The 17627-nt window shown below is 44.0% G+C and overlaps 1 protein-coding gene across 12 annotated transcripts in view; it reads right to left on the bottom strand.

Moving 5' to 3' along the window:
* armc9 (armadillo repeat containing 9) overlaps nucleotides 1–17627 on the bottom strand; it is a 90837-nt gene that overhangs the window by 24185 nt on the left and 49025 nt on the right. For all 12 annotated transcript variants that reach the window (XM_033031345.1, XM_033031352.1, XM_033031354.1 and 9 more), the window contains 5 exons: nucleotides 12280–12391; nucleotides 9243–9335; nucleotides 3491–3581; nucleotides 3223–3346; nucleotides 2176–2315 (listed from right to left, as the gene is read on the bottom strand). In XM_033031345.1, the coding sequence (XP_032887236.1) occupies nucleotides 2176–2315; nucleotides 3223–3346; nucleotides 3491–3581; nucleotides 9243–9335; nucleotides 12280–12391 (560 nt within the window). The remainder of the gene's footprint in view (nucleotides 1–2175; nucleotides 2316–3222; nucleotides 3347–3490; nucleotides 3582–9242; nucleotides 9336–12279; nucleotides 12392–17627) is intronic.

Genomic DNA, 17627 nt, shown 5'->3' with positions numbered 1-17627 from the left:
GCTATATCAAGCTAACTTTATATCCAATAGGCTAGCTCTCCATGGATTCCATGCGATCTAATGCTCCAGACCAGCCAAACATAGAGGTACCTTGTCAACGTAGCCAACATTTAACACTATCTTCTTGATCACCTTTTCAAAAAATTCAGCCAATTGGTGAGATATGATTTCACACACACAAAGTCACTCTCACTGTCCGTAATCAGTCCTTACCTTTCTAAATGTTTGTAGATTCTGTCTCTCAGAATCTCCTCCAATAACAAATGATATTCAGCTCACTGATCAACAGTTCCCAGGCTTTTCCTTGCAGCCTTTCTCAAATAGGGGCACAACATTGGCCACCCTCCAGTCTAACAGCACCTCATCCGTGGCTATCAACAATACCAGTATCTCTGCCAGGGACTCTACAATTTATTCCTAAGCTTCTCACAATGTCCTCGGATTTGCTTGATCACGTCCTGGGGATTTTTCTACCTTAATGAATTTTACGATCTCTAGCTCCTCCTCTTCAGCAATGTGGACACTCATCAAGACATCACTATCACGTCCATGAATCCTTAGCCTCCATGTTCATCATAACATCATAAAATCATAAGTGACAGGAGTAGAATTAGGCCATTTGGCCTATCAAGTCTATTCGGCCATTTAATCATGGCTAATCCATCTCTCCCTCCTAACCCCATTCTCCTGTCTTAACCTCATAACCTCTGTCACCCGTACTAATCAAAAATCTATCTATCTCTGCCTCAAATATATCCACCGACGGCCTCCATAGCCTTCTGTGGCAAAGAATTCCACAGGTTCACCACCCTCTGACTAAAGAAATTCCTCCTCATCTCCTTCCTAAAAGAACGTCCTTTAATTCTGGGGCTATGACCTCTAGTCCTAGACTCTCCCACTAGTGGAGACATCTGCTCTACATCCACTCTATCTAAGCCTTTCACTATTCTGTATGCAATGAGGTCCCCCCTCATTCATCTAAACTCCAGTGAGTACAGGCCCAGTGCCGTCAAATGCTCATCATATGTTAACTTATTCATTCATAGGATAATTCTTGTAAACCTCCTCTGGACCTTCTCCAGAGCAAGCACATCATTCCTCAGATATGGAGCCCAAAATTGTTCCCAATATTCCAAATAGAGCCTGACCAGCGACTTATTGAACCTCAGCATTATATCCCTATTTTTGTATACAAGTCCTCTTGAAATGCTAGCATTGCGTTTGCTTTCTTTACTACCAATTCGACTTGCAGATTAACTTTATGGGAATCCTGCACCAGAAAGTCCCTTTGCACCTCCGATTTCTGGAATCTCTCCCCATTTAGAGAATAATCTACTCCTTTATTCCTACTATCAAAATGCATGACTCCACACTTTGCTACACTATATTCCATCTGACACTTCGCTGCCCATTCTCCCAACCTATCTACATCCTTCAGCAGTCTCTGCTTCCTCTACACTACCTGCCCCTCCACCTATTTTCGTATCATTTGCAAACTTGGCCATAAAGCCTTCAATCCCTTCATCCAAATCCTTAATATACACCATGAAGAGCAGGGGCCCCAGCACCGAGCCCTGCGGAACTCCGCTAGTCACTGGCATTATCATCATCATTGTTGAAAACATCAATGGGCACAGTGCCTTACAATGCTCTGTACGACAGTGATCAAACCTCTACAGAAGTGTGGATGGCCGTTGGCTCGCTAGGAGCTCACCCTTTGACAGGTCTTGTTTTTGGTCCTGCTGGGGGTCCACAGCCCCCTCCTCAACTGGCAAACCAGGTGGGGGAGACAGTTTAGTCGCCGACTATCCGACCATGGAGCAGGTAGCATGGGATTACATGGTACCCTTGGTGGGGAGAACTCCCCCCGACCTGACCTGATAACCAACCTGCCAAGCAGAAAAGGCCCTCTTTATTGCCACTCTTTGCCTTCTGCCACCCAGGCAAGCTGATATCCATGCCAGATATCTTCACAGTAAATGCAGATGAAAAATATTCCTTTCGGACCTTGCCCACCTCCCGTGCCTCTTCTCATGGGGCAATGTTGTTAAGCTTCAAGGGAAACTATACATCTTTTATCAGTATACAATATCAATCCCATCAAATGCGTTTTTCTAATTGCAAGATGGTGCAGGTAGGAAAGCTTATTGCCATATTATAGCTGTTACACCATACCTTGGGTCCGTAGGCAGAGGTTCATCAACAGTGCAACAGAATATTCCAAAGTGTAATCCGATAAAGAATCAGAGTCCTCCAGAACTCTTATCAGCCAGAAAATAATGTCATCTTTAATCATAGCTGATTGTAGCTTCCGTCTTAAGAGAACAAAAACAAATATCTAGTAATATTGCAACAATTTACAGGAACATCTCGATTACAAAATTTGTTTTAAACAGCAATCCCAGATGACAACCAAACAGATCTGAAAACACTATCACAGCTTTATTCTGTTTGCACCCAATTAATTTTCCTGGTTTAAAATAATCTGGCAGCACTTAATATCTTGTGAAATGTGAAGGAAATTGGAATTCTGCCGTCTTGATCATCTGCTGTGTTAGTTCTAAACTCTAGAACGTCCTCACTAAACCTGTCGACCATGCTCTTTCCACCAATAAAATGTCACTTAAAATCTATCTTTGAGCACGATTTTGCTCATCTCTCATGATAGGTGACTGTGTCTTGCAGGGGTTTGGGGGCGATGGAATCCAAGAATACGGTCTGTAACATAATCATCTGTAACGAGAATATGCGCGCATGTTTCAAAAAAGTAAGTTGCAAGAAAAATTGCTTTTATTTCTTTACTCCACCCCCCCCTCACATAAATTCTGTGAGGGTGAATTTCTGTTACCCGAATGGCTGGAACACAGAGTTGCCTGTATCTCCTCGTTATTTTGGGGTCAGATTATATTTTATTCTGAAGTAGTTAGGGACCTTTTTCTGCCTTGAAGTTACGACAGAAAAAACTTGTTGCATTTTAGTATCCAGCTTGATGGGAAAAGCGCCGTGATATCAAGAAAAAGCATTGTGCCGCCGCCACACTTTTAAAATTAATAGTTTATGTCAAAAATGATCACAATGGATATAACTAAGGCTAATTGTTCTCCTCAACTTTCTGTTTTCAGGCCAAAAAGGTGGTTCCCCCTTGTACCAAGTTTTTCCTTTCTTATTATTTTTGGCTCCGATTCCTTTGGAGTGCACTATGTTCGTGCACCCTGTCATTACCTGAGGCTAAGTTTCTGTAGAGCCCCTAACACATTTTCTCTAGTTATGGAATCCTCCTCCTCAGTCTCCAGTGTCTCTTCAAGTATCTTCAATAATACCATGTTCTGAGCCAAGTATGTTCGGCCTGATGGACACAAGATGAAATTTAAAAGAATTAATCAATAAAGACACTGAAGATTAATTATTTTATTGTACATGAGAAAAAAGTGAACAAAATAAGTATCAACTTCTAAGTAAAACTTTGTACTAGCAAAAAATGGGAACGTACCATGCGACAACGACGCAAAACCATTGATCAGTCGTGCTGCATACTGTCGAACAATCTCACTCTTTGAATTTAATAAATTTATTAGACTTCTCTGCAAAAATAAAAACATTGGTCTTCAATAGACAAGCGATGATTTTCAAAGCAAAGAAATTTGAAACCTCATCAATGATGATCATTGTCAGCTCAGCAACACCTCATCGATCAATCAAGCACCTGTACTAAATCGTGTACTCGTCCCATTTCATTCCACACCACCAACACTCAGTGGCCAATTAACTTGCCAGTCAGCAAATGTTGGGATGTGGGAGGAAACCCATGCAAACTCAGGTGATCAGGGTTGAATCTGTGCTGCTAGAGTTGTGACAGCAATCACTGTATCACATTGCAACGTCTTCATATTTTGCACATCAAAGCAAAATGCTTTGATTTCTGCAATTGAGAACAGCTCATATCCCCCACAGAGCTTCATCATGGTAAACGAGCAGTTGGGGTTACGCACGTATACACAGAACACACTGTTTACACCCTCCCATTTTCTGTGTTTTATCTTAACTTATTGGAAACCTTCATTCAATTCAATTCAATTCAACTTTAATGTCATTGCACAAATACTGAGTATGGGTACAACGTAGCTGTTGTGAGGGGGGCGTAGTGGCCATTTGGCTTGTTTTGTGTGTCATTAATGATGGCATGTCTTTAAATTTTAGACTGTCCGTTATACTGTGGGTTGGATTTATGACGTATTTTAGGGCTCGTTTGGAGCTAAGTTTCTTGCGCAGAAGCTTAGTTTTTAATTTAGTTTTGGACCAGCATGGGGAAGGTTTACCCTTTGACCATGCGAAGTGTAACAGAGACACGAGGAGTTCTCTACCGTTTAATGCAAAATGCTGGAGTTCGATGAAGATTATAGTGTACGAGTCGCAAGAAGTTTGGATGTGTACCTTATTGTTTTTCATCAACAATAAATAATTTATTAATCAAAGGACTGTGTTTTGAAGATTTATCTGTGAAGAAACTCTGAAGGTCCCCGACAGAGAGCTTGCATGCGTACAAAGACATTCCCCTTAACCATGTAGTCCATTTAGCGACTAGAGGGAGTAATCTCTTGAACAATATAAAAATCTGCCGCTACATTAAGTAAAAGGATACCTCCGACCAGGGGGGAGGTGAATACGAGTCTCAGAGAGTGGGACAGAAGATTTGGCTAAGATCTCGGAAAATGTTTTGGCAAGAAGACCGGTTCCAGCCGAGGAACTGAAGACAATAGATCTCGCCCAGGGATGGCCTCGAGGTCTATCGACAGCAAAGAGACTTATCTGACGATCTGAAGATATTATCAAGAAATTATGAGTAGAAATCGACTATTATTTCTTTGAATTTTGAAGCTGCAAAGCTTTAAGTTTAAACGGCTTCTGTAAGAAGAGCCAGAAAGTGTTTTTCCACTGTCTGGAGATTCCAGCCAGTTCGACCTTGGATTGTTTTGAACTCTTGATAAACATAGATACATTGAAACATAGAAAATAGGTGCAGGAGTAGGCCATTCGGCCCTTCGAGCCTACACCGCCATTCAATATGATCATGGCTGATCATCCAACTCAGTATCCTGTACCTGCCTTCTCTCCATACCCCCTGATCCCTTTAGCCACAAGGGCCACATCTAACTCCCTCTTAAATATAGCCAATGAACTGGCCTCAACTACCTTCTGTGGCAGAGAATTCCACAGATTCACCACTCTCTGTGTGAAAAATGATTTTCTCATCTCGGTCCTAAAAGACTTCCCCCTTATCCTTAAACTGTGACCCCTTGTCCTGGACTTCCCCAACATCGGGAACAATCTTCCTGCATCTAGCCTGTCCAACCCCTTAAGAATTTTGTAAGTTTCTATAAGATCCCCCCTCAATCTTCTAAATTCCAGCGAGTACAAGCCAAGTCTATCCAGTCTTTCTTCATATGAAAGTCCTGACATCCCAGGAATCAGTCTGATGAACCTTCTCTGTACTCCCTCTATGGCAAGAAAGTCTTTCCTCAGATTTGGAGACCAAAACTGTACGCAATACTCCAGGTGTGGTCTCACCAAGACCCTGTACAACTGCAGTAGAACCTCCTCCCTGCTCTTAAATCCTTTTGCTATGAATGCTAACATAACATTCGCTTTCTTCACTGCCTGCTGCACCTGCATGCTTACTTTCAATGACTGGTGTACCATGACCCCCAGGTCTCGTTGCATCTCCCCTTTTCCTAATCGGCCACCATTCAGATAATAGTCTACTTTCCTGTTTTTGCCACCAAAGTGGATAACCTCACATTTATCCACATTATACTGCATCTGCTATGCATTTGCCCACTCACCCAACCTATCTAAGTCACCTTGCAGCCTCCTAGCATCCTCCTCACAGCTAACACTTCCCCCCAGCTTCGTGTCATCCGCAAACTTGGAGATGTTGCATTCAATTCCCTCTTCCAAATCATTAATATATATTGTAAATAGCTGGGGTCCTAGCACTGAGCCTTGTGGTACCCCACTAGTCACTGCCTGCCATTCTGAAAAGGACCAGTTTACTCCTACTCTTTGCTTCCTGTTTGCCAGCCAGTTCTCTATCCACATCAATACTGAACCCCCAATACCGTGTGCTTTAAGTTTGTATACTAATCTCTTATGTGGAACCTTGTCGAAAGCTTTCTGAAAGTCCAGATATAACACATCCACTGGTTCTCCCTTATCCACTCTACGAGTTACATCCTCAAAAAATTCTATAAGATTCGTCAGACATGATTGACCTTTCGTAAATCCATGCTGACTTTGTCCAATGATTTCACCACTTTCCAAATGTGCTGCTACCCCATCTTTAATAACTGACTCTAGCAGTTTCCCACTACCAATGTTAGACTAACTGGTCTGTAATTCCCTGTTTTCTCTCTCCCTCCCTTTTTAAAAAGTGGGGTTACATTAGCTACCCTCCAATCCTCAGGAACTACTCCAGAATCTAAGGAGTTTTGAAAAATTATCACTAATGCATCCACTATTTCTGGGGCTACTTCCTTAAGTACTCTGGGATGCAGCCTATCTGGCCCTGGGGATTTATCGGCCTTTAATCCATTCAATTTACCCAACACCACTTCCCGGCTAACCTGGATTTCACTCAGTTCCTCCATCTCATTTGACCCGCGGTCCCCTGCTATTTCCGGCAGATTATTTATGTCTTCCTTAGTGAAGACAGAACTAAAGTAGTTATTCAATTGGTCTGCCATGTCCTTGTTCCCCATGATCAATTCACCTGTTTCTTACTGCAAGGGACCTACATTTGTTTTAACTAATCTTTTTCTCTTCACAAATCTATAAAAACTTTTGCAGTCAGTTTTTATGTTCCCTGCCAGTTTTCCTTCATAATCTATTTTCCCTTTCCTAATTAAGCCCTTTGTCCTCCTCTGCTGGACTCTGAATTTCTCCCAGTCCTCTGGTAGGCTGCTTTTTCTGGCTAATTTGTACGCTTCATCTTTTGTTTTGATACTATCCCTGATTTCCCTTGTTATCCACGGATGCACTACCTTCCCTGATTTATTCTTTTGCCAAACTGGGATGAACAATTGTTGTAGTTCATCCATGCAGTCTTTAAATGCCTTCCATTGCATATCCACCGTCAACCCTCTAAGAATCAATTGCCAGTCAATCTTGGCCAATTCACGCCTCATACCCTCAAAGTTACATTTCTTTAAGTTCAGAACCCTTGTTTCTGAATTAACAATGTCACTCTCCATCCTAATGAAGAACTCAACCATATTATGGTCACTCTTGCCCAAGGGGCCACGCACAACAAGACTGCTAGCTAACCCTTCCTCATTACTCAATACCCAGTCTAGAATAGCCTGCTCTCTCGTTGGTTCCGCTACATGTTGGTTTCGAAAACTATCCCGCATACATTCCAAGAAATCCTCTTCCTCAGCACCCCAGCCAATTTGATTCACCCAATCTATATGTAGATTGAGGTCAGCCATTATAACTGTTGCACGCATTTCTAATTTCCTGTATGATGCCATCCCCAACTCCACTACTACTGTTAGGTGGCCTGTACACAACGCCCACTATCGTTTTCTGCCCCTTAGTGTTTCGCAGCTCTGCCCATATCGATTCCACATCCTCCAAGCTAATGTCCTTCCTTTCTATTGCGTTAATCTCCTCTCTAACCAGCAACGCCACCCCACCTCCTTTTCCTTTCTGTCTATCCCTCCTGAATATTGAATATCCCTGGATGTTCAGCTCCCAGCCTTGGTCACCCTGGAGCCATGTCTCCGTGATCCCAACTATATCATAATCATTAATAGCTATCTGCACATTCAACTCATCCACCTTATTACGAATGCTCCTTGCATTAAGACACAAAGCCTTCAGGCTAGTTTTTACAATGCTCTTACCCCTTATACAATTATGTTGAAAAGTGGCCCTTTTTGATTTTTGCCCTGGATTTGTCTGCCTGCCACTTTTACTTTTCACCTTGCTACCTATTGCTTCTACCCTCATTTTACACCCCTCTGTCTCTCTGCTCACAGATTTAAGAAACCCACCACCTCTTATTCTCTGATTATTATTTTTTTCTTCTTTCCACCCTACATGTTGGGTCTGAGTGCTTCCCTTCTCTGCCTCCTGCCTCACACACTGTCTACTAGCTTTCTCTATTTGAGTCCCTCCCCCAACCGTTCTAGTTTAAAGTCTCCGCAGTAGCCTTTGCAAATCTCCCCGCCAGGATATTGGCCCCCTTTGGGTTCAAGTGCAACCCGTCCTTTTTGTACAGGTCACACCTTCCACAAAAGAGTATCTGAAGGTCTCCGACGGAGAGCTTACATGCGTACAAAGACATCCCCCTTAACCATGTAGTCCATTTAGCGGCAAGAGGGAGTCATCTCTTGAACGATATAAGAATCTGCCGCTGCAGGAGGTGGGTGGGGGAGGGGGGGGGGGGGGTGCGGGCGGTGGCGCTAATAGCATTACATATAGCACATGGTAAAAAAAAAAATGTTTTGCCCATTAATTAAATATCTTTTATATTGGGACGACTATAATTTCTTCTTTAGAATTTATTTTAAAGTGCATTAATCAATATCTATTTCAATCTATATTAAAAAGTGAGTTTTGTATTTTTATTCATCTCCTTTCACCAAAAACATGTGTTCAAAATGATCTAGGTTGTTAGAACAGAAGAATTAGTTTTAAATTGATTTGGTGCCATCTGCAACATTAATACATTTCAAATTCAGCAACACAAGAGATGACAAAGCAATTTAGGTGCACTATATAAACTGGCAGTACTGTGTTCTCACAGTCAAAATAATTTTGGTTCAAAGATATCTGTTTGATTCAAGAGGCTGAGAGATAACCTGACACTTTATTGTGAGAAGCAATTGTGAGAAGCAATGATTAAATAGATAGATTATTTTTTTCCATGGTGGAAATATGAAAGAGTAAAGGGAATGGTTTTAAGGTCAGAGAGGAAATGTTTGAAGGAGATGTGCAAGACATTTATTTTACACTGTGAGTGGTGGGTGCCTGGAAGGCATTGCCTGGTGAGGTGGTGGTAACAGACACAGTAACAACATTGTAGAAGCACGTTTACAGCTGCGTGAACAGGCAGAGAGGAGAGGGCCACAATATTCAGACCAATGGAATTAGACTGACATCATGGTCGGCGCAGACGTGATGAGGCAAAGGGGCCTGTTCCTGTGTTTGTGCTGCCATGTTCTGTGTTATCATCAGCTAACCTGCTTCTTTCTGTGACATTCCAACAGATCATTGGTAACGTAAGCCTGAAGGACTGTATCTCTTTGTTCTCCAGGTTGAGACTGTGTAAGCCGCTACAAGAGTAAAATAAAATATTACAGTGATTACTAATACGGTCAAACCAATTAATATATCTTTATATTCATTAATCAGAATGCCAGTTAATTCACTTCCAAATTTTTAAGAAATATACACTTAAAATTGCAGAAGATACATGAAGTAAAATCTTTTGGAATATCAATGGATTGATGAATTTAGATCTCGGTTAGTTCAAAAGCCAGATCTATCACAGGCTTTACAAATATAAGTGGCCAGTTATTCATAGAAATTGGGTCTTCTCAGATTCAGATTCAGATTCTCTGCAACTTCTTCCATATATTAGCTTCTGTTTTAATCCAACTTTGGTGTTCTCGTATGTTCTTCGTCCCACAATGGAACTCATGATCTGTCACTCCAGATATTATTCCAAACACCCCATTCCCTTCCATTAGAACATGAACAATAAAAGCAGTCATCGAGCGTTCATGACTTAAGCCCATTATGCCATTACTAAGAATTTACCTCAGGCTCACTTCCTTTACTTCTCCTGATTCCCTGAATGTCAAAAGATTGATTCATTTCTTAAACATGATCAAAGATCACACCTTCACAGCCTAGAAGTGTGATAAATTATAAAAAATGACTACTCTGTTTTTTAACTATATCCTGAGTAGCTCACCCTTTATTTTCAGTGTGACCCTAAACCACATTGAAGTTAATACTAAACCTGAAAAAAGTGAATTAGAAATACAGTAGTAGAAATAACACCCAATAATCAGGAACCTCTGCTTGTCCAGCACACCAAAATCCCGCATGCCAATTTATCAAGGTTTTACTGTAAAAGGAAAGAGTGTAGAAGCTATACGTCGAATTCACCAGGGGTCAACAATAGGACCACTGTTTTCTTGGTAAATATTAATAATTTGGACTGACCTTTGCCAGGCATAATCTTCATATTTTCAGATGACACAAAACATGAATGGTTAGTGAAATTTGACTGGCAGAGCAACACATTTCAAAGGGATAGTGTGCAAAATTAGAGCACATAGTATTGGGAGTAGCTTATTGACATGGATAGACAACTGGTTGGCAGACAGGAAGCAGAGTAGGAATTATCCGGTCCTTTTCAGAATGGCAGGCAGTCACTAATGGGATTCCGTAAGGCTCGGTGGTGGGACCCCAGTTGCTTACAATATATATTAACGATTTAGACGAGATAATTAAATGTAACATCTCTAAGTTTGCGGACGACATAAAGCTGGGTTACAGAGTGAGCTGTGAGGAGGATGCTATGAGGATGCAGGGTGACTTGGATAGTTTGGGTGAGTGGGCAGAAGCATGGCAGATGCAGTATAATGTGGGTATATGTGAGGTTCAACATTGGTGTCAAGAACAGGAAGGCAGATTATTATCTGAATGGTGTCAGATTTGGAGAAGGGGAGGTGCAACGAGACCTGGGCGTGCTTGTACAACAGTCACTGAAGGTAAGCATGCAGGTACAGTAGGCAGTGAAGAAAGCTAATGGCATGTTGGTCTTCATTGCGAGAAGATTTGAGTTTAGAAGCAAGGAGGTCCTACTGCAGTTGTGCAGGGCCCTGGTGAGACCGCACCTGGAATATTGTGTGCAATTTTGGTCTCCTAATTTGAGGAAGGACATTATTGCTATTGAGGGAGTGCAGTGTAGGTTCACCAGGTTAATTTTCGGGATGGCAGAACTGACGTATGATGAAAGAATGGGTCAACTGGGCTTGTATTCGCTGGAATTTAGAAGGACGAGAGGGGATCTGAAAGAAACATTTAAAGTTCTTAGAGGATTGGACAGGGTAGATGCAGGAAAAATGTTCCCAATGTTGGGGGAGTCCAGAACCAGCGGTCACAGTTTAAGAATAAGGGGTAGGCCATTTAGGGCTGAGATGAAGAAAAACCTTTTCAGCCAGAGAGTTGTGAATCTGTGGAATTCTCTGCCGCAGAAGGCAGTGGAGGCCAAATCACTGGATGCTTTCAAGAGAGTTAGATTTAGCTCTTCGGGTTAAGAGAACCAATGGATATGGGGAAAAAGCCCATACTGATTTTGGGTGATCAGCCATGATCATATTGAATGGCGGTGCTGGCTCAAAGGGCCAAATGGCCTACTCCTGCACTTATTTTCTATGTTTCTATATAGCTGTAGCTGTTCTCCTTGGAAATGAAGATGTGCAGGAGGAAGTGATCATGGTGTCTCAAATCATAAAATCAGATAAAACTGGTTCCATTGACAGAGGGATGAAGATGGGAGACATAAGTAAGGTGATTGACAGAAACGAGAAAAGCCAAGAATAAAGTGTTTTTTAAAATAGGTAGCATGTATTTTGCACCTGAGCACTGCTTTATCAGAGAGGGTTATTTATAGCATTCAGAAAGGAGGTGGATAAGTATCTGAAAGAAAATAAATCTACAGAGAAGAATAAGGTTAGCTGGAGTGCTCTCACAGACATAGCTATCACGGACATGATAGGCCATTCTATGAAAGACCAATCCAGTAATCTTCTCTGCTGTATTTATTCTGCAACAATTGTCTCATTACATCAGGTCCCTCAATATCTCAGTGGGTTCACGATGTGGTGTAAATGTCTTTAGAGAGTCATTCAATACTCACAGCCACACAGCCCACAGGTAGCAGATATTACACAGCTACAATCAGATCTCAATTCTCCAGTGACATTTAAAAAAATATTCTACAAAATAGGGATGGAAAAAAGAATTTTCCCAACAAGAATAATAAAATCTGAAAATTGCAAAGTATAAGCTTTAATAGAATGGGCAAATAATTAAATCTCAGCAGTTTTTCGAAGTCTGAACAAGCGTACATATCGGACCAGACTATTTGCATTCACACTGCAATATAAACATGGATATGGTGCATCATTACACTGTCATCAAGCAGCATAGCATCAAAAATAAGTGAACCTACAAAATGAAAATGAACAATTTCACACATACCCAGCGCAGTGCTTGCAGCAGAAGTGCCTTAAGTCTATCGTTTCCACAAAGCAAATCATTCTTCAACTTTTCATAATCAAGAGATGCTAATAGAGGTACATCAATAGAATTCCTAAAGAGTTGAAAGATTCATTACAAATAATATTACAAGCAATGCATTTTCAGTCAGATCACAATTCAGGGTACTGAATATAGACAGGGCAAGAAATAGTTATAGAAAATTTAACCAATTTACTTTAAGAAAATTGAATGTAAAATAATTAAATATGAGTAAATGGAAATGATCTTTCATTGGTAATTTGGAAGGATGATCTGGTAATAAAATATATCTAATAATATGAAGCAATCACATAAGCATTTTTTCTCAAGCCAATTTTCATAAGTACACCAGAAATTATAATCTCGCTAAAGAATTTCAGCAGAAATATTAAATGCTTTTGTATTTCTTAACTGAGAGTATACAATAAGAAACACAAAATTAATGTTATAAACCCAATCAATATGGTTCTCTGTGATAGTCCTGTCACTTTATTGAAACCAGAGGCGGAGGTTTACCTACATGCTGCATTTTCTGGCTGTGCACGAGTGCGAGTGAAATTGAGATTTCATATAAATGCTGGAAATGCCAATGCACACGCATGAAAAGAAATTTGCTCTGCAATTAAAAATGAGCTTAGCCTGCAGTAGAGCTGGATCTCTCAGCACAGGAAATCTCTTCCTTCCCTCTCAGCTGGATTTTCAATCCAGAGTGCTTTATTCATGGCATAAACTGCCCAAATAACATCAACCACAGCACACAAAATTAATCTGCAATGAAATAAGCTGCTTCAGTGGTCTACAAAGAATTTCCCAGACTCCTGACATGTGGACATGCCCGAGGCTAAGAAAGTTAAGATAGTAATGCGCTTCATTGAACACTGCATCATCTGCTGTGGAGAGGGTCAGCAGTGTGAAGTTCTTGGGACTTCACCTGGCGGACGACCTGACCTCAACGACCAACACCACAGCAGGCATCAAAAGAGCTCAGCAGCGGCTCCACCCTCTCCGGAGACTAAGAAAAGCAGGTCTCCCTACTGTTCACCTAAGGACCTTCTACAGGGGCACCATCGAGAGTATACTGACCTCACTTCCTGGTTTGGGAGCTGCAAGGCTTATGAACAAAAACAACTTAACAGGATAGTGAAGACAGCCAGTAGGATCATTGGTGCTCCACTCCCTTTCCTGTTGGAGATCTATCAGAAGCGTAGCATCCGCAGAGCCATCTCCATTATTAAGGACCCCTATCATCCATCACACCACATCTTCTCCATTCTGTCATCTGGGAAGAGGTACAGGAGCATCAGCTGCAAAACCAGCAGGATATTACACAGCTTCTTTCCACAGGCAATAAGACTGGTTAACGGACTGTATCCCCTCCCCATACATCATACACCAACACATCTAACCTCGCCCATACTTTGACAGCCAGGCACCTGTCAAAGCAAAGCCACTGTTCGGTCTGAATGTCTGTTTTTATTTCAATTTTTAGGCCTATTTTAGATATGTTAATTTTAATTTTAAAGCTATATGTATTTATTCTGTTTCAAAGGTATTTTATTAGTCACATTCACATACACCTAGGTGTAGTGAAGTGAAATGCTTTTTGCCATTTTGCAGCACACAAAAATAGAATACAGACATAACACCAATGAGAGTCTTAAACACATAGAACATCCCCCCACAATGGCTCCCACCATGAGGGAAGGCACAAAGTCCAGTCCCCAACCCCAGTTCACCCATAGTCGGGCCTATTGAGGCCTCCACAGTTGCCTCTACAGAGGCCCGATGTTCCTGGCCATTCTCGCCGGGTGATGTTGCTCCGGCGTTGGGAGAGTCCTCCCAGCGGCCTGAGAACCCTGGAATGGCCGCTTCCGCACTGGAGGCCGCGGCTTCCGAAGCCGACAAGGCCGCGCCGGTTGGAGCTCCACAACTGGCGATCTCGTCGCGAGATCCCAGGCTCCCGGTGTAAAGTCAGCGCCGCCGCCCGCACCTCAGACCCGCAGTTCCGCGATGTTGTTCCCGGTGGTCTCAGCTCACCGGAGCTCCAGCGCGGCGACCCAGGCAAGGCACCGCCCGCTCCGCGATAGCGCTCCAGCGCTGTGCCGCCGCCGAAAGCCGTGGTTCTGGGCAGTCCCCGACAGGAAACGCCGCTCCAGGCCCACTGGTAGGCCGCGAGGACGGGTCGAAGCTGCAGCCCGGAGAAAAGCTGCCTCTCCGACCAGGTAGGGACCCTGAAAGGTAGTTTCCCCCCCCCCCCCCCCCCCCCACGCTCCACATAAAAAAAGTCTAGACCTCCAACAAAACACTTTAACTAACTTAAAATTAAAATAAAAGATGAAGAGACAGACAGCTGCTGGCTGGGCAGCCGTGCACAGTGTTTTTATTAACTGCACTGACAGGAACTGATTGAGAAACAATTTTTCGTTTCTTCTGGGTATGTAAGTACTCAGTTAAAATGACATTAAAGTAAATACAGAATACTGAATACTGAGTGTGATGGGACCACAACAGTTCAAGACTTCAACAGTTACTTCAGTGATTAAAATTTACAAATGCTACATAGATTGTGAGATGCTTTTAGATGCCTACTAGACCAAGTGCGGTGGGAGAGGCGTGGGGTAAGGGGATAGAAGTGGAAGAGTTGGGAGGGAGGGGTAGGGGGAGTGGTGAAAGAGGGACAGAGGGGTAGGGGGAAGGGGGTGGTGGTAGAGAGGGAAGAGGGGTGGGGGAGAGGGGGATGGGTGGGAGAGGGAGGGGGGTGAGGAGAGGGAAACATAGAAATTAAGTGCAGGAGTAGGCCATTTGGCCCTTCGAGCCTGCACCGCCATTCAATATGATCATGGCTGATCATCCAACTCAGTATCCTGTACCTGCCTTCTCTCCATACCCCCTGATCCCTTTAACCGCAAGGGCCACATCTAACTCCCTCTTAAATATAGCCAATGAACTGGCCTCAACTACCTTCTGTGGCAGAGAGTTCCAGAGACTCACCACTATCTGTGTGAAAAATGTTTTCCTCATCTCAGTACTAAAGGATTTCCCCTTTATCTTTAAACTGTGAGCCGCTTGTCCTGGACTTCCCCAACATCGGGAACAATCTTCCTGCATCAGACAAATGCAATTCAGGACTTTTCTATTCACAAGCAAAGTTAGAATGACAGTTAGTGAAGAATTCGAATATTCGCTGAGCGTTCAGATGCTGCGCGCGCCTCCTGCACCAAAGGGGGAGGGGGGGGGGGGGGAGCGTGTGTCGTCACACACAAAGATCTTGTAGCGGAGAGCTCCGCTATAAGATCTTTGGTCACATACTAAGCACGCGCCTCCACAAACAGATGAGCGTCTTCTTGAATGGAGAGCGCGTGGCTGCCTCCACAAACAGTCACACACACTGAGGACCAGCCCCCACAAAAAATATTTTGTGAGGAAGGGGAGGAGGAGGGTGGAGAGGGAGAGGTGGAGAGAAGAGGATGGGGGAGAGAGGTGAAGGGGGGGGGGGGCGGTTGGAGCGGGCGTGCATGAGTCGAGAGAAGAGAAAAGGGCAGAGAGAGAGAGAGAGGCTGGTACAACAACAAAAAAGCTGGATAAACTCAGCGGGTGCAGCAGCATCTATGGACCAAAGGAAAAGGGCAACGTTTTTGGCCGAAACCCTTCTTCCAGGTTTCGGCCAAAAACGTTGACCATTCAATTCGCTCCACAGATGCTGCCGCACCCGCTGAGTTTATCCAGCTTTTTTTATGTCTACCTTCGATTTTCCAGCATCTGTAGTTCCTTCTTAAAGACAGAGACTGTGCATGGTAAGGGAATGAGGAGGGAGAGGGGGAAGAGTGTGGAGGGAGGGGGAGAGTGGAATTGGAGGGGGAGAGGGGTGGGGGGAGAGAGAAGTGGAAGAGTGGGGAGGGAGGGAGGGAGGGGGAGAGGGGTAGCTGGAATGGTGGAAGAGGGACAGGGGGAGTGGTGGAAGAGGGACAGAGGGGTAGGGGAAGGGGTGGGGGAGAGAGGGGAAGGGGGGGGGGGGGGAGGGAGGGAGGGAGAGGGGTGGGGTAAGGGAAGAGACGTGGGAGAGGGAGGGGTAGGGGGAGTGGTGGAAGAGGGACAGAGGGGAAGGGGGCGGGGTAGAGAGGGAAGGGGGTGGGGTAGAGGGGGAAGGGGTGGGGGAGAGAGGGATGGAAGAGGGGTGAGGAGAGGGAGAGGGGGAGGAGAGAAGTGGAAGAGTGGGGAGGGAGGGAGGGGTAGCGGGAGTGGTGGAAGAGGGACGGGGGAGTGGTGGAAGAGGGACAGAGGGGTAGGGGAAGGGGTGGGACAGGGAGGGGAAGAGAGAGGGGTGAGGGAGGGAGAGGGGTGGAGTAAGGGGAGAGAAGTGGAAGAGTGGGGAGGGAGGGGTAGAGGGACTGGTGGAAGAGGGACAGAGGGGTATGGGAAGGGGGCGGGGGGAGAGAGGGAAGGGAGTGGGGTAGAGAGGGAAGGGGGGTGGGGGAGAGAGTGATGGGTGGGAGAGGGAGAGGGTTGAGGAGAGGGAAACATAGAAATTAAGTGCAGGAGTAGGCCATTCGACCCTTCTAGCCTGCACCACCATTCAATATGATCATGGCTGATCATCCAACTCAGTATCCTGTACCTGCCTTCTCTCCATACACAAGGGCCACATCTAACTCCCTCTTAAATATAGCCAATGAACTGACCTCAACTACCTTCCGTGGCAGAGAATTCCAGAGATTCACCACTCTCTGTGTGAAAAATGTTTTTCTCATCTCTGTCCTAAAGGATTTCCCCCTTATCCTTAAAGTGTGACCCCTTGTTCTGGTCTTTCCCAACATCCGGAACATCTTCCTGCATCTAGCCTGTCCAACCCCTTAAGAATGTTATACGTTTCTATAAGATACCCCCTCAATCTTCTAAAATCTAGCGAGTACAAGGCGAGTCTATCCAGTCTTTCTTCATTTGAAAATCCTGACATTCCAGGAATCAGTCTGGTGAACCTTCTCTGTACTCCCTCTATGGCAACAATGTCTTTGAGCATTGGGCATTGTGACATCACAGAATGGAACGTTCACCAGGGGCTGGGGCTCCTGCAAAGGCATATGTAAATGAATCCATTCCGATTGGACATATGTGAGCATCGGGCATTGTGACATCACACAATGGAACGTTCATCAGGGGCTGGGGCTGGGGCTGGGGCTGGTGCTGCTTCTATGGGTGCGAAGCCAGTTTATTTTTGAAATATTGGGGGGGGGGGGGGGGAGGATTTGATTAAAAACGTGTACTTAAACACGACGAAATGTAATGAAGAGCGGATACTTAGAAAGAAAAGT

The sequence above is a fragment of the Amblyraja radiata genome, chromosome 13 (genome assembly GCF_010909765.2).
Source record: "Amblyraja radiata isolate CabotCenter1 chromosome 13, sAmbRad1.1.pri, whole genome shotgun sequence".
Lineage (NCBI taxonomy): Eukaryota > Metazoa > Chordata > Chondrichthyes > Rajiformes > Rajidae > Amblyraja > Amblyraja radiata.
The sequence above is the reverse complement of the archived record's forward strand: the minus strand, read 5'-3'. Positions and strand labels throughout refer to the sequence as shown.